Below are 18275 nucleotides of genomic sequence, written 5' to 3' on the forward strand. Positions count from 1 at the left end.
TTGGACTTAAAAAAAATTAAGTGGATCTTAAAAATATATATATATTTTATTTTAAATTTTCTACAACAGATCAGCAATAACAGTATTCCCGCAACGCACGGACGGCAAGCACGACTACAGGATATGGAACAGCCAGCTGATCAGCTACGCGGGCTACCGGCAGCCAGACGGCACGGTGCTGGGAGACCCTATGCATTGTGAATTTACAGAGGTAGGTAGCATTATAAACAACTAGCTGTGCTCCGCGGTTTTACCCGCAGTGCTCCGCTCCTGATGGTTGGTCTTAGCGAGATGATTTATTATAGGCTATAAATGCCTTCCTCGATAAATGGAATCGGACCAGTAGATCCTGAGATTAGCGCGTTCAAACAAACAAACAAACGCATCAGCTTTATAATATTAGTATAGATTAATTAAAAATATTAAAATGGTCTCAATAGATGGCATGTGGTGTATTTTTCGTAGAAAGAGAAGATACTTCTATGAGATTGTATCTTGCGTCTATCACACTGCCCCGCACCACGCAGCGTAGTGCGTCAATGCGTATTCAAATGCTTTTTTTTAATTTAATTTTATTGGTTCCTAATATCTTGTACACAATAACAGTAGTAGAAATCAAGTTCCTACATTTACGAATAGAAAACACGAACAGTCCAACCCACTGTAAACGTATTCACAGGCGTGAAACCATACATTTTTTTCATGTCTTTTTTATTCACAATCTCTTATTTTCTTCGATTAATATTGTAATTAAAATTAGAACGATATTTCAAGCGTTTTTAATATTTTAAAAAGCTTTGCACGAAAATCCTAAATCAATCTTTATCGACGTTACTGAGACTAACACCACCTGATTTCTGTAATTAAAGTTAATCTTTTAAAAGATTAGTAGAGTAAAGAAGTAAAACCAATTATCTAATTGGTTTTACTTCTTTTATATTCAATATCTTTTTATATATGAAGCTTTCCTTTTAAAAAAGAGTAACGTAATTTTCAATTTAAATTAATTAGTTCAATGCAATTGTAACGTAATTATAAGACTTTCTTCAATTATTATCCGAACGGATTTCCTTTAAAACTAGTTCAATTAATTAAATTACACAAAGTAGAAAAGATTTAACTAGCTAGATTGAAAAGGAGAAAATCGATAATTTTATTTTACACTAGCTGTGCCGCGCGGTTTCACCCGCATTACTCCGCTCCTGTTGGTCTTAGCATGATGATATATAGCCTATATTACTCGTGGATAATGTAACTTTCGAATGGTGAAAGAATTTTTAAAATCGGTCCAGTAGTTTATGATTGAAACAAACAAAGTTTTCCTCTTTATAATATTAGTGTAGATTATGACAGTCATTACTCGAGAAAAGAAGGAAAATTCTTATTATTAAGAGACTTTTCCCATACAAGTCTTAATCTTATCTTAATCTTAATTCTTTCTTAATATCTTATCTTAATCTTAATACTATTATAAAGGCGAAAGTTTGTATGGATGTATGGATGTATGGATGTATGGATGTATGGATGTTTGTTACTCTGTCACGTAAAAACTACTGAACCGATTACAATGAAATTTAGCACACATATAGAGGGTAACTTGGATTAACACATAGGATAGGTTTTATCCCGGAAATCCCACGGGAACGGGAACTATGCGGGTTTTCCTTTGAAAACGCGGGCGAAGCCGCGGGCGGAAATCTAGTTTATAATATTCCTGAAACTATCTATTAATTTCCTAGTTATGTTTGAAACTCGGCTGGAAACCACCTAAAACTGCGTGGGACATCCTGCCCCTCGTGCTGTCAGCGAACGGCAAGGACCCGGACTATTTCGAAATTCCTCGCGAACTTGTCATGGAGATACATATGACGCATCCAACGTAAGTATTTTTTTAATGATTAAATTATAATTATTATTATTAGCTGTTTTTCTTATAAGCATAATTTGGTCTAGTCGTTTTTGCATGACTGAGTTTACAAATCAATTAGTAGAATGGTAAGAGAATTAACCTCATTTAATTTTCATTATTATCATAGAAATTTATACAAATAGGTCTTAATGGTGATTTAATATTTAAACATATTTAACCTGACCCATAACAGCCAGTAAAAGGTATGTATCCTCGAGTAAACAGTCCATCGAGAGTCGTTTGCATACCAAGAATAAATATTCAATAAATTCGCATACATTCACTTCGTTTGTTTTATTATTCATATTTTCATTGAAGGTAGTTTCAAGAGATTAAACGGTATCATTTTATTATCTTTTAACACAAAAATAAATGAATTTCAATTATACCAACACACTACCAAAAATATCAATTCTGGGATGATCGATCCCAATAAACGCAGGCCGGCCACTAACGCTTCGCATTCCCCATCAACTTTATGCGGACATAAACACTCGTTGAATGCATTATTGTATCACACGAAAGGTTGGCAAACACCGTGCAGATTGCTTATCGTAAAACTTTGCTCCAGTGATCTCCAATCTGTGTTTATTGCCCATAAATCAGGCCCATTCAATAATGTTACGCTATTGATAATGTTAACTGGCGTCTCGCGAATGGACTCATAACTTTTGATTGATTTAATCGGTTGTGTACAAAGGTACAATGGCCATCAAACTATTAGACACTTTGTATGAAAATTTTGCGATAATTCGAGAGATAAATACGTGATTTGCGTATGCGATCATTGTATGACGATTTTCTGTAAGATTGTTTTTACACTGAAAATTCCTTGTTAAAAATATTTATCCGCAGTTTTCAATTTTTTTTAAAGTGTTGTGAATTCACAATGCGCTGAATAATTTGTCAATTAACTATGAATTATAAAAAAAACCTCCCTTAATGTTAAAAGCTTAAAAAAGAAAGACGGGTTGCACTCCGGGAGTGCCGGCAAAAGTGAAAACTTGATTATTAACGTTCAGCATGTTTGATATTTTGGAATGGTATCCGTCTTACGCATGGTCTTACGCTTTTTCGATCAGGCCACGTGTCCTGACGTGAGTTTAAGATTTTATACCCAACGCCGCTAAAGAAGTTTTCACTTCAAAAACCGAACGATCAACACGTGGGCGTATCAATGCATTCAATAGTTATAAATATCATTTAAAATAACATCTTAATCACATACCATGTCGTAATAAAAACTATGTAATATCCATTTGTTCATTGTAAAATTTATGTTTGTTTTTATTAAGTACATTTATGACCTGCATAAATGAATGAATTATTATTCTTTACGTATGGGTAGGTATAATTAAAACTGAAGTTGATGTGATCAATGACTGTGAGGTTGAATCCGTTTTCCTCGGTTTATTATTGGTATTTTAAGTGTTTCAATTATTTTTCTTCATTTTTATTAACCTGAAGAAAATAATTGATGAACGAGCTTTTATCAAGGGTTTAATAGTTTATGACTTCAGTAATTACAAATATCAAATCTTTTTTCCATAAAATATTAGTGTAGAATGTAGAAAATTTCGGTACGATACGAATGGTATCAATAGCTGAAATTGCGTTGGTACGCACTACCATGCGCTTTGTCTGCGGCAGTACGAATTTAGTGTTGTGTAATAATACCATTTATAACAGCTTACAACATCCATGTCCTAGAGTTGCTAGAAGGTTCTTAACATTTTCAATTTAACGTATTAAACTTGAAGTATAAGTCAGATTATATCGGTACAGATACGAATGGTTCGAAGAACTACAACTGCGTTGGTACGCACTACCAGCGGTATCTAGCATGCGGTTTGACTGCGGCGGTATTGAGTTCACAGCTAATGCGTTTAACGGCTGGTACATGAGCACTGAGATTGGGTGCAGGAACTTCTGTGATACCAATCGGTTGAATATGCTGGAGGTACGTATTGTGTAAAGTGTTAAAAAAATTAATGATAGTATTTAAAAATCGTATAATTAGAAGTAAAGTTTTGGTTACTAGTAAAACATTGATACCTTATTTTTGAGATGATTAATTGTTGTAGTAAATTGTTTAGCGATATTGTGGTTTTAATTTTACAAGCATTGAAAATTAGTTTGATAATTTTACAAACCAAATCTCATAAATATCAAATTCAGGTTTAAAGGTTTTTACGAAGTAAGCTTTTTGCATTGAAAAATATTCTAAAATAAAAAAGACGTGTGGCACACGGGGACTGCCGCGGTAAAGCTATTGCATGCTATCCTTCAAGTCACACCTCCGCGCCCGTCCCCGTGGGGAGCGTGAGGTTTTTCGTTACGCAATTTCTGGATTCGGTCCCCTCGCTCAAGTCCCGCGATAGAAGCTATGCAATAGCTTAAAAAACTCTCTCTCATAAACAGAAAGTAGCAGAAAAAATGGGCCTCGACACGCGAACACCAGTGAACCTCTGGAAGGACAAAACCCTTGTAGAAGTAAACGTAGCTGTGCTGCACAGCTTCCAGCAGCACAATGCGACCATCGTGGACCATCACACGGCATCCGAGAGCTTTATAAAGCACCTGGACAATGAGAATAGATTGCGGTAAGTTTTGGGGGTAGTAGGAAAAATCGTATTGTTTGAAAAATCGTATTGAAAATAGTTTGCTAAGAGTTTTGGGAGTAGTAAGAAAAAAAAGTTTTATAGCTACAATAAGAACCTGATCAATGTGAACAGGATACGGAAGGTATTTTAGCGTTGTTTAAAAAAAAAGTAAAACAAGACTAGAACTTTTTTCAAAGTACCCTAAGTACATTCGTGTTAACTGAAGTTACATTTTATTTAAGTATTTCAATAAATATTTACTGCGTCTTTTATACATTTTTAAGTACGAATGCGTATTGAAAATCTTTAGTAAATCAAAGTATTGAAAAGTAACAGATTCACTATGATAAAGCATCCGCATGAAACTTAAAAGCATCATGCATATTCATAATGTTTGCTCTAAATTTAGCAATTAAATATTCAGATCGATCACCGGAACAAACAGAAATGCCTCTGTATGCACTTCCCTATATTTTATGTAAAACGTGACACTATAAAGCTTTGCGATTACTTTCAATTTAATGAATATTCCGTTAAACCCGATTGTATGAAAGCCTACAATTTTATTCACAACCAAATTAAAAAGGCCCGTGTTATAAATCACACGAATTACACTTAGCCTTTACGAGAAACAATACCTTGTACAAAAAGTTATAAAAGTCCGAACACAGTTTTACGGAATGCTATAGAAAAGAAGTGCCAAAGGCTTTAGCTGCTTGTTACTCACTTCAAAGAGATAGCGTTCAAATTATCACAATGGGTGTATAATGTTTAATCGTGGTTTATTTTTGCTTTTAGGTGTGATATCTGATGTGACTTTTTATACTTATGAAAGGGGAATTTTGTGAAAAAACCCTTCCCATTATTGTTTCTCTTATTTTTTACATAATAATCGTATTTTTGTATTTATGTGCTAAGAACTTTTGACTTCAAACGAATACTTTTACATTAGGTATATACCTACTTACATAATTCTTAAATGTTAGAGGTTGGATGTTAGAATTGTTAAAACAGGTATCTTTAAAAGCATGAGAAATTGTTCATCTTTAAAAATAAATTTATAAAATCACTCCACACTGATCAGTATATAACATAAGGTTGATTTTTGCGTATTAATAACAAGTGATCTAATCATAAACACAAACACCGCGGAATAATTAAACTATCAACACTGAATCCTTGCAGACGCGCTGTAAACAGTTCTTAAGTATATAAACACGTAACGTGTGAACTGTCTGCCAGTTTACCAAATTTGGGAGTCTTGTATGTAAATAAATACGACAACGAAAACATGGCTATAAAACTTCAAAGTATGCGAACTGTTGGGTAGATTTTGGTGTTGTTTTTAGATAAAGATTTTTGTAGTACAGCGCTATTCAATATTGACCCCATTACAAATTAAACAAGTCTTCTTGTACTGTTTCAAATACATTATTTAATAATATCAAAGACGGCTCACTAAAGTTAATCCTAAAGTTTTGAAAAAAAACACTTATATTGCAGTGTAAGGACACTTGCAGTACTATAAATGTGATATACTTTTTTAGTGTGGATAGTAGTAAGTCTATCATTGGCATACTAATTTTTCATCACTTTTGATAGTTACTTAGTCATATTGCATTTGTGAACATGAAATAAAACCACCTCATCACACCAACTCATTTTATTCGTTGTTAAACTTCCAATAAAAATAAACTAATGTACAAAATTACTTTACATCCTTCCCTAAATATTAAATACAAAATATTGGTAACAGTTCGGGCTGCCCCGCGGACTGGATATGGATCGTGCCGCCGATGTCCTCATCCATCACTCCAGTATTCCATCAAGAGATGGCGCTGTACTATCTGCGCCCTGCATATGAATATCAGGTTATTTGGTCTTTAAAATGCATGCTATTTCATTTTGAACCTTAAACTTGACTTTTCCCTTTACACAGATTTTTCTAAACTTCCTCGGAAGGAATTGCTTCAGATTTTCCCTTCATTCAGAATGTTTACTAACTTCACCATAAAGTTACGATAATGCTTATTAGCTTAAATAAGCTACATCGGTAGTTTGAGTGGATTTATTCTAACAATGCGCTGCTGTTTTGGATTTAACTAACTTTGCCATTATGAGCTTATAACACTAACCCTTGCTTAAATTTAGTTACTCTTCCAACCGCAACGTCAAAATGGCATCCTATTGTTAATAATAGTACCTCGATGATATTGTTGTGATTATCCAATTTGACATTATCGAACTATCCAAATTCAGGGAAATAGCTAAATTATTGTACGTTTCTGTTAATTTAAACCCTTCTGCTTTCGATTTGACATTCTCTTACTAACCACATATTCAGGAAATAGCAATGTAACGTTTTCTTCATATTATCATTAATTGAACTATTTCTAAAACTTCCCATAATCCCGCTATTTCCCCAAATAACACGAAAAATATTCCAGGAACCAGCATGGAAAACACATCAATGGCAGAAATCAAAGCCGATAACAGGCAAACGGCCAATCAATAGAAAGTTCCACTTCAAGCAAATAGCTAGAGCAGTCAAGTTCACATCAAAACTATTTGGAAGAGCACTTTCTAAGAGGATTAAGGCCACAGTACTGTTTGCTACTGAGACGGGCAAGTCGGAACAGTACGCTAAGGAGCTGGGCGTTATATTTGGACATGCTTTTAATGCTCAGGTATGGAATGTTCTAGAATTGGTAGATTTTTGATAGAAGGTATTATTTAGTTAAGTTCACATCAAAACTGTTTGGAAGAGCACTTTCTAAGAGGATTAAGGCCACAGTACTGTTTGCTACTGAGACGGGCAAGTCGGAACAGTACGCTAAGGAGCTGGGCGTTATATTTGGACATGCTTTTAATGCTCAGGTATGGAATGTTCTAGAATTGGTAGATTTTTGATAGAAGGTATTATTTAGTTAAGTTCACATCAAAACTGTTTGGAAGAGCACTTTCTAAGAGGATTAAGGCCACAGTACTCTTTGCTACTGAGACGGGCCAATCGGAACAATACTCTAAGGAGCTGGGCGTTATATTTGGACATGCTTTTAATGCTCAGGTATGGAATATTCTAGAATGATTGGTAGATATGTTGGTAAAAGGTACACACTACTGTTTGCTTGTGTTAAAACGGTTAAGGTCATGTCCAAACTGTTTGGACGAGCACTATCTAAGAGGATTAAGAACACAATACTGCACTGGGCGTTATATTCGGGCTTCCGTTCAGTGTTCAGGTATGGAATGTTCTGGTGTTGAATATTATGATAATATGGAATATTCTGGTTTGAAAGTGTGGAAGATTTTCTATTGCGAGATGTGTTGTGATGGTTAAGGTTCTAGTATAGTTTATTATTATCTGTGGTAGAGGTAGGAGGTTCGTGATTGGAAGGAACAAGTCGGAGCAGTAGCCGAAATTATAACATACTACAGAAATAAAAATAAATAATTCATATAACTCACGTTATTTTCTTTTGTTGAATTTATCTATTAATTTACTACCAAAATTTTTCCAAAAACAAATAATATTTCTTTCACAGGTACACTGTATGTCGGACTATGACATCACGTGTATTGAACACGAAGCTCTATTGTTGGTGGTAACGTCTACTTTCGGGAACGGTGACCCGCCGGAGAATGGAGTGGTAAGTTTTGATTATGTTTTCTTTTTTTTTTGGTATAAGTAGTACATGTTTTGTTATAGATGTTCTTTTATACATCGGCTCAATGATACTTTTAAGTTCTTACTTTTTAATAAAAAAATGTATGGATATTTAAATACAATGATTCATTCCTTTAGACTCTGTTGTCTTCTTGATTTTGACTTAAGTATTTATAAGGCTGAATCTTAAATCTTAAATTTGCAATACAACCACGACATAAAATTCCAGTTAAAAGGAATCTTTGTAAAATACGCCACTTGCATGTTGATTGAAACCTTTAAGAACCGGCAACAATAAATGAATTACAATGATGTTATGTTTGGGATATAAATACATTTTTGTACAAGTGGAATGCATCGTTTGTTCATTTTCCTCAACACCTGAATTATTTAAACACCAAAACCGATTCCGATTATTAACTATAATGTTGACATGATATGAGCTATTTAGCTTAAACATTTTGTATAAATTTTTGATCTGGGCCGTTTTATGGTTATTTGATACATTTATAGCAATTAAAAATTGAATTATGTAATCAATTTAATTTATATGACCTTTCAAATAAAAAAAAAAACAATTCATAGAAAACAACGCAAAGATAAACACTTACAAAAGAAAACCACAAAGATTAAAACTATTTAAAAATTTAAACCTCAATCAGGCTCCGGTAAGTTTTATAGCTGTAATAAATACACACTAAAGTATTTATCTATCCGTGAATCACATTAGAACGAATTAACCACAATTGATTGTATCGGTGCAATATAAAGCAAACCAATATAACCTTACCAAAAACTACGCCTGAATTTATGAACGGGTAGTTTAAGTACCAGTCAAAAGAACCAAGATTTATTTAGGTTAGTCGTAGTTAGCTGATATCCGAAAAATAAATATTAGCTAAATTTTTTATAAGACCTTCAATATTAAAGAGGATATGGTGTTGAATATTTTTTTCTTTAGATAGAGTCTTGGGTACGATACAGTAATAATAGACTAGAGTAGATAATTTTTGAAACAAAAAAAAATCGCAGTCGGATGAAACCCATTAGAAAAGGAGGGGAATATGATAAAAATATAAGGAAAAATAAATTACGGTCAATCCGAGTTCGGGAAGCGGGAGGGGGGAGCTTTTAAGAGAAAAAAATGGTTTCTCTCGATTTCTGACAAAACTACAAGTCCTATAGAAAAAAGTTCAATGGCAAAGTTGTAGGTAATTAAAAGTTCTACAACTTTTTTATTCACAATTTTTTCACATAACCTAAAAATTTAGGTGAAAAATTCAAAAAACCAAGTTTTTGGTCTTTTATTTCTATCTACTTCAAAATTTATTTTTTTTCTACGAAATTTGGTGGAAACTTACTTTATTATGTCCCAAATACACTGTAATTTATTTAATTGAAAATATTTATTTTTTTGCCTTATTTTGAATTAATACCAAAAAAACAACCTAATTTTCAATCGAAAAGTCACCCGTCAAAATATCAGCTTTTTTCAAAAACTGGGGGTGCCTTTTATTCATTGAAATCTCTACTTTTATATGGTGTAAAAAAAATAAACACCACCCATAGTAAATATTCTCAAGAAATGCATACAAACAGTCTGAAAATTAGCTTTTACTAAATCAGGCACACTTCTCGAACTACCTGAAATGTTTTTATCGACATCATTTTGCTTTTGAATATGCTGTAAAATATTAACCTTAGAACATATAATTATTTTTCTTTTGAAATATTACCGAAAAGCCGATACAAGAGAAGATATAGAGTTCAAGAAGTGTGCCTGATTTAGTAAAAGCTCATTATCACACTGTTTGTATGCATTTCCCGAGAAAATTTACTATGGTGGTGTTTATTTTTTTTACACCATATGAAAGTAGAGATTTCAATGAATAAAAGGCACCCCCAGTTTTTGAAAAAAGCTGATATTTTGACGGGTGACTTTTCGATTGAAAATTAGGTTGTTTTTTTGGTATTAATTCAAAATAAGGCGAAAAAATAAATATTTTCAATCAAATAAATTACAGTGTATTTGGGACATAATAAAGTAAGTTTCCACCAAATTTCGTAGAAAAAAAATAAATTTTGAAGTAGATAGAAATAAAAGACCAAAAACTTGGTTTTTTGAATTTTTCACCTAAATTTTTAGGTTATGTGAAAAAATTGTGAATAAAAAAGTTGTAGAACTTTTAATTACCTACAACTTTGCCATTGAACTTTTTTCTATAGGACTTGTAGTTTTGTCGGAAATCGAGAGAAACCATTTTTTTCTCTTAAAAGCTCCCCCCTCCCGCTTCCCGAACTCGGATTGACCGTAATTTATTTTTCCTTATATTTTTATCATATTCCCCTCCTTTTCTAATGGGTTTCATCCGACTGCGATTTTTTTTATCTTTTCATTATTTTCAAAGGCTTCTACCCCAGTCTATAAACTATTTTTTTAGGAATTTGCTGAACACCTTTGCGAACTTTTGTATGCAGATCAAGTTGGTGATGAAAGCACTGGGTAAGTTTCTATCAAATAGATAACAATTAACAATAATTTCAAACTATTCATTGCAAAATAATGAATTTATAATATTAATTTTTCAACAGAGCCTCACAAATGCTAACTCCAAAGTCGTTCATAAAAGCAAACAGTCAAATCGAATTGCAAAGATACGCGGTGACTAATCCTAAACAATTGAGCCGCTTGGAGTCTTTGAAAGGTGAGTTAATAATAACTTCAACAAAAAGTCCTAATATTGACGTCACTTCAACAAATCTCAGAACTGGCGGACATTCAAAATTAGAAAAAACGTAAATTTTTGAAATATATTTACTTTTTTAACTCTCAGACGGTTTAATTTGTTTTCCTCGTTTTATGTCATCGTATTTTAATATTCAATTTATGAATAAAAATGCGAAATTGGCGTACTTCCCAAAATGTAATAAAACAATTTTGAATAATCGTCATGGCATTCTCTTTAGCTTAACTTAAACAAATTACTCCATTTTTAGGACTTTTACTTGATACACAAATGTTTGCAGGTCAAAGAAAATAATTAGGTTTCAAATTCCTACAAAATGTAGATAGATTAATATTACTTATCAGTTACATAGCTAATTATTTTTTAAACTGATTGGGTGGCTACGATTGTCCGCTCATGAAGGATCCAACTTACAATTAAATAACATTATCATACCATTTTTGAAAAATAACTCTTTACACAGAAAAATATGCCATACGATATTAAAAAAGGACCTTACCAAAAATTAAACAATACCATAATAACTTTCCAATACACAGGCAGTGCCACAGACGCCACCTCCATAGACAGTTTCGGTCCCCTCAGCAACGTTCGGTTCGCGGTATTCGCGCTCGGTTCTAGCGCTTATCCGAACTTCTGCAATTTTGGAAAATACGTGGACAAGTTACTGGGGGAACTGGGAGGGGAGAGGATACATGATGTAGCTACGGGAGATGAGATGTGTGGGCAAGATCAGGCGTTCAGGAAGTGGGCTAGCAGTGTGTTTAATGTGAGTACAACGGAGATAGTGAAAATGGTGTTGGGAAGTTATACGTATGTGAGAAAGTTCACGATATTAAGGGTGTCTTTGGAACTTTGTCAGCAGATAAAGAAGACTTGGTTTATTCCTTGTATTGATAAAATTGTTTCTGCTGGTTATTGGGTTTCCGAACATCTTAAACTTCGGGTATACCGGGTATAAATATTATAGTTGGTGTTAGAAGTGATATTCAAAAGGTTTCACCTGTCTTTTATCAAGTTCAGGTAACTAGGTGTATTTGAAAGTTCATTTTTTGGTTGGAATGTTTCAGAGCGAAAGTTAGATTTATGGTACAACAAAATAGATACAATAAATTAAGATAAATCTCAAAGTCTGACGTCGTATTCTTGTAAAACATAATATTTGTATACCTAATCTTGATATTGTCACTATATCACCCTTATCCGTGTTTACGTTTGTATGTTTCATAAATCAAAGATATAGCTTATCAATCATCTCTTAAATTTTCGTTAACAAACGATTCTAAGAAGTTAAATTTCTCGTTAATTTAATAAAGGTGGCCTGTGAGACATTCTGTCTCGATGACGACGAGACATTACAAGAAGCGAAGAGAGCGTTAGGAACTGTGACTTTGAGTGAAGAAACAGTCAGATTCGCATATCCAGCTGGAAAACCGCCAACGTTACTAAATGGCCTTCAATCAGCATTAAATAGACAATTAATTACATGCACTGTGAAAGCTAATAAGGATCTAGGAGATTCTACAGCAGAAAGATCAACAATTTTCATTGATATGGAACCAAAGGTAATAAAACAGAAAATTGACAGATCTCATAAAAAATAATGTTAGTCATAGATTATAATGTAATATTTGTTTTCAGAGTGAAATTAAATATGATCCTGGTGATCATGTTGGAATAATAGCTTGCAATCGCAAGGAATTGGTAGACAATTTGCTAGCTAGACTAAAGGACATTGAAGACTTTGATACTCCAGTTAATTTGCAACTAATGAAAGAGACTCATACTTCTAATGGTATGTTGAAGTTCATTTTACATTATATTTCAGTTGTTATATTAAACTGATTGGAATCAAAATGATTAAATCAACATAATATACACTGTCTATTTACCAATTAATTATTATTTTCTTGCTATATGAAATCAAGTAATGTAAAGTAACTTTTATCAACTTTTGGGGTCAATTTGAAAAAATAGTCTATGTTATGACTCTAGTCATCAATTTTTAAATTTCATTCAAATCAGTTCTGTGGTTTAGCAGTGAAAGCGTTAATCTTATGACGAGAAAGTAATCAAATTAAAATCAGTTTCATATAAAATTGTTAACAGTTACAAACATAGTGTTATTAAACATCCGTTTTACGCATACCGGTAAAATTATTTCCGTATTTTGATGATTTTTTAAAAATACATAGATAATTATCCATATGTTTGACATTATTATCTTCCGCTCATACACTTAGTTCTTAAACTGGTTTTAAATTATCATATTAAAATTAGGACCAGTGAAATCCTGGGAACCGCACGAGAGGTTACCATCTGTTAGTGTCCGGGATCTGTTCACGAGGTTCCTGGACATCACCACACCACCCACCACCATACTGCTGCAGTACTTGGCCAAGACTTGTAGTGACGAAAGTGAGAGGAAACAACTCACTGTGTTGGCCACGGTAATTATTTGGTTTGGTTTGGTGACATAAAATATTACAATTTTACTGTAGGCAAATTGTCTACTGTTTTTGATGGTAACGATGTAGAATGTGTTGATGACTTTTTTCTGATGTTGTAAATCAATGAATATTTGCTAGGTACTTAATAATTATGAAATGAATGAAATGAAATGAAATGAAATGAAATAAGTTTTATTATGGACATATTATTATGTATCGTAGTTCCTAACGAATATAAATTCTATCGTATTTAAACATTTGCTTAATTTACTCGTATTTTATTTACTAGGTTCGAACATTCAAATAGTTCTAGTGTTTGCTTTTTTGCAACGAAGTATAAACAAACAAATGCTTTATTTATTTATTTCTCCACCAGGACCCCTCAGCATACGAAGACTGGCGGCACTTCTTTTTCCCGACCCTCTCTGAAGTACTAGATCAGTTTCCCTCCGCTAAACCAAGCGCATCTCTTCTTGCTGCTCTTCTCTCTCCTTTACAGCCGAGATTCTATTCAATCTCTTCTTCTCCCCTCGCCCATCCGAAGAGACTGCATCTTACGGTTGCTGTTGTTACTTATAGGACTCAAGGTGAGTTATGTAGTTGTATGTAGTAGTATGGTTATGTAGTTTTAGGGTCAGAGCAAACGGGCCACCAACCACGGCCACTAGTGGCCATGACACGTTTTTTGACGTGACAACGTCTTATAATTCGATATAGCCGGCTGCACGCACGAAAAAACATGACTCATGCGGCGTTACCTCGCTCTGAGGCGTTCCATGTAAGGCTTGAAGTGCAAACGAGAGCGCGGAGCGAACGAAGCACAATCGGACGTTGTCACGTTCAACTATCGTCAGTAAACCGACTTTACAGACAACCAATTTTTTCATGTATTTTGTCGCGGACACCGTGTTGTTGGCCACTAGTGGCTGTGGTTGATGGCCCTTTGCACCGACTCATACTCATAATATGGAAAGATTTGTATTGAAAATTGCACATCTCATAATGCAGTAAGTACTAGACAGTGTACTAACAAAAAATTTGCCTAAGTTCCGCAACTATTTAATTAATTACTCGAATAATCCACGTAATCTCCCCAATTTGCACCATTTTATAGATAATTTAATGGAGATTAATTCTGTCACTTGCAAGATTGATTTAAGATTACAGAAGTGGAAAAAAATTCCGTCAATCAACGTTTTTTTTCATTTGAAATACGATAGCGTAAAAATTAATTAATTTAACCAATTTTTTTTTTCTAGTTTTAGATCTGCTATGGCAAGATTGGAATCGTAAATTGTTATCTCATTTAGAGTCGTTTAATAGTTATTAACGAAAAACTAAAATTATTTTCCTACCGTTTCGTCGCGTCGAACGAATGAGCATTATGTATGAGTCGTGCACTTTTGGACTTTCCAAATTTTTATAGGTTTTTCCAAGTAATTTCTTAGAAAAAAAAAATGTATGCGTGTACTAGAGTACACACGTAAGAAGTGAAACTTCTTTATGACCTTAAAAATGACACGAGTATGGCGTAACGCAAAAATGTCACGCGTACGGCGTAACTCAAAAATGTCACGCGTACGGCGTAACGCAAAAATGTTACACTAAATTTTTGTCCAACCCCGATAAAGAAGTTTCACTTCAAAAAATTGTTTTTGTGGTAAAATAGTGAAGAACCGTCAATTTTGAGAATCAGAATATTCTTTAATGAGATATCGTTATTTCTGAGAAAATTTGATTTGTTTCCGAAAGTAACCGGAAAATTATTGGTGTAGATAAGTAAATTACGTGAACTTGAAAGTTTTAACTGAATTTAGAAAAATATTCAGATTATAGTTACTGAATATATTATATAAAATTGTTAAACTGCAAATAATTCGCAATATTTGATGCATTACTCTCTAAAAAGTTAGGTGACAGTCTAGAACAGCCCTTACAAATGTAAAAACAATTATTTTGAAATATTTGCTGTTCCTATATTTTTTCGCTATAATTTTTTATCATTGTAAAAATTTTCTACGTAAAATTTTAGAGCGCCATTCATTGTAATACAAGTGACCTACTTTTATAATAGAAAAAATCAATATCAAAAAGTTATATTATAACAATTAACCATCATATTTACAAACAATATCTAAAGAACGCACGCTATAAATAATCATCATCCTTGACAACAATTCTGATTTATTGAGGTAAATACTACGGAACTTGCGGTCACGAAAACGGGGCTATCTGATCCAACGACCGAGTGAAGAAACATTAGACTCAGTTATATTAACCTCATCAATTCGTAATGTGCATTCCCACACATGAATTCCAATGGAAATTTCATAGAACGTATTTTTTTTCGCTTTGATGTTCAACACTCACGGAAATGAGTCAAATCTCAGATTGTTACCTATTTATATATTGTGGGTGATGTAATGTTTTAGATGGTGAAGGCCCAGTACATTATGGTGTTTGCTCGAATTATCTCATGGATCGTAAACCGGGGGATGAGGTTTATCTCTTTATACGAAGGTAATTTTATAAGCATTGGGTCATTATTTATTATCAGTCAATATTGAACAACTATGAATATTTTATCTATATACTAAAAGTGGCCAGTAATGATGAACAGCATGTATTTTTTACATCGCTCTTAATGTAATTGAGTCATAAGCACACTTATGATAATACATGTTTGAGAACAAAAGATATTGATTGCTCAATAATATCTTGAATTATTAAATCCTCCTATTTATTGAGTATCTCTTGTTGCTAGGTTTTATTCAAATTCTTATGTTAATTTTAAAGTACCTTTTTTATTCAGTTCCCAGTATTCTGCGTTTATTTGAACACGATTATCGTTCTTACATCCTTCTACTTATTGAATATGCTCTTATCGCTATGTTTTATTAAAAAAATTTATGAATTATTTTATTGAGTGCTTCTCTATTTTAACACGATTTTCATAGAAAAAATAATTTTCAGTGCTCCCAACTTCCACCTACCCCAAGATCTATCAGTTCCCCTAATACTGATAGGTCCGGGTACAGGAATAGCGCCGTTCCGTGGTTTCTGGCATCACAGAAAAGCGCTGCTCAATACTCGAGCTCGACCAAACGCTGGTCCTGTCTGGTTATTCTTCGGATGCAGGACCAGGACCATGGACCTGTATAGAGAAGAAAAGGAACAAGCGTTGAGAGATGGCGTACTTTCGAAAGTTTTTCTTGCGTTGTCCAGGGAAAAGAATATTCCAAAAGTAAGTTTTGCTGTTAAAATAATGGTTTAGAAAACGTTATATGTTGAAATTTGGTTAATTTTTCGTGGTATTTTAGATGTACGTTCAGGAATTAGCCGAAAAAGAGGGAGCGGAAATACACGATTTGCTAATAAATTCAGGAGCTCATTTCTATGTATGCGGTGATTGTAAGATGGCGGAAGATGTTCATCAAAAGTTAAAGGGGATTATTAAGAAACACGGCAATATGACCGATGAGCAAGCACAAAACTTCATGTTCATACTAAAGGTTAGTATTCGATGTCATATAACTTACAGAATAAATTTTTTATTTCTTCGTTTATAATTATGATTGGAAATTTGTTCAACATTGCAATTTAATTTGTATAGATATTTATATTACGGTTTTCATTCTTATTTGGTCCCTCGTTTAAAATGTATGGAGATGTTGTTTGCTATCTTGCTTGGAGGTTATCGTGACGTCTTAAAGCAGTAATAAGCCGAGTTGAGTCGGAAAAAGACAGAAACTATATAAGTAGCCAAGCACCAGCACTTTTTCACATCCTACTACTATTATAAAGGCGAAAGTTTGTAAGTATGGATGTTTGTTAATCTTTCACGTAAAAACTACTGAATGGATTTGAATGAAATTTAGCACACATATAGAAGGTAACTTGGATTAACACTTGGTTTTATCCCGGAAATCCCACGGGAACGGGAACTATGCGGGTTTTCCTTTGAAAACGCGGGCGAAGCCGCGGGCGGAAATCTAGTTGTAAATAATACTGACTTAAGTCATCATGGTAACCCTCTACAATTATTTCGGTGGTTGATATTTTGAATCAGCTGGTTTATCTTGGTGACATAGGAGGAGAACCGTTACCACGAGGACATATTCGGTATAACGCTGCGCACCGCCGAGGTGCACAGCGCGTCCCGCGAGTCCGCGCGCCGCAACCGCGTCGCCGCGCTGCCCTGACGCCGCCACCAGCGAGCCCCACACCAAGCACATAGCCATACTGACCTGATACGTGTTTAAATAAATAAATATGTGGGTGTACTAATGTACACACGTAAGAAGTGAAACTTCTTTATGACCTTATTTTTCAAAAAATAATTTACTATATGCAACTTTACAGAAGTACGTCGAATCAAAGATGGCGCGTAACGGAAAAATGTCACGCGTAACGAAAAAATGTTACACTAAATTTTTTTCCAACCCCGATAAAGAAGTTTCACTTCAAAAACTCAAAAGCAGCTAGATTCACGTCAATAGATAAGCACTAACAACTTGAAACATGTCATACACTCAATACATGTTAATAACCCGATGTTGTACATTGTACCTGTATGTTTAAAAAAAAGGTGTATTGTTGACACTTTTTATTTGCATATACAAGTATTTTACCTATTTGATCGATTTTATTTTAAATTTTTAAATTATTGTCGAAGGTTTTAAAGTCGTAATTGAAATGTTTTAAATAATAAATTACTTGGATTGGACGAAATATACTTGCGGGATGTGAGGAAGAACATAGAAGTAAAGTTTAGAAAACACTGTTCAAATGAGTTATACATTATAAATGAATTGGTGTACTAAAACCAATTATAATGTTGGTTCATGATATAAAGAAATGCTTTCAAAAATCTTAATTCATTTCTGCATTTTTCATGTT

At 33.6% G+C, this 18275-nt stretch overlaps 1 protein-coding gene across 1 annotated transcript in view; it reads left to right on the top strand.

Moving 5' to 3' along the window:
* The window catches only part of Nos (Nitric oxide synthase), a 29238-nt gene extending 11249 nt beyond the window's left edge, over positions 1-17989 (top strand). Inside the window, exons 5-22 of the mRNA XM_089698991.1 lie at positions 70-211; positions 1740-1879; positions 3695-3869; positions 4331-4512; positions 6269-6383; positions 6960-7199; positions 8058-8162; positions 10621-10682; positions 10772-10884; positions 11466-11695; positions 12243-12491; positions 12568-12721; positions 13207-13376; positions 13753-13963; positions 15809-15896; positions 16350-16620; positions 16697-16888; positions 17468-17989. Of these exons, the coding sequence (XP_089555117.1) occupies positions 70-211; positions 1740-1879; positions 3695-3869; positions 4331-4512; positions 6269-6383; positions 6960-7199; positions 8058-8162; positions 10621-10682; positions 10772-10884; positions 11466-11695; positions 12243-12491; positions 12568-12721; positions 13207-13376; positions 13753-13963; positions 15809-15896; positions 16350-16620; positions 16697-16888; positions 17468-17578 (2950 nt within the window). The 3' untranslated portion in view covers positions 17579-17989. The remainder of the gene's footprint in view (positions 1-69; positions 212-1739; positions 1880-3694; positions 3870-4330; positions 4513-6268; positions 6384-6959; positions 7200-8057; positions 8163-10620; positions 10683-10771; positions 10885-11465; positions 11696-12242; positions 12492-12567; positions 12722-13206; positions 13377-13752; positions 13964-15808; positions 15897-16349; positions 16621-16696; positions 16889-17467) is intronic.
* Positions 17990-18275: the final 286 nt, after the last annotated feature.

Source organism: Colias philodice, chromosome 9, assembly GCF_061535455.1.
Source record: "Colias philodice isolate Cphi_HAF_F1 chromosome 9, ilColPhil1 Martin Lab GWU primary, whole genome shotgun sequence".
In the NCBI taxonomy this organism is placed as follows: Eukaryota; Metazoa; Arthropoda; class Insecta; order Lepidoptera; family Pieridae; genus Colias; species Colias philodice.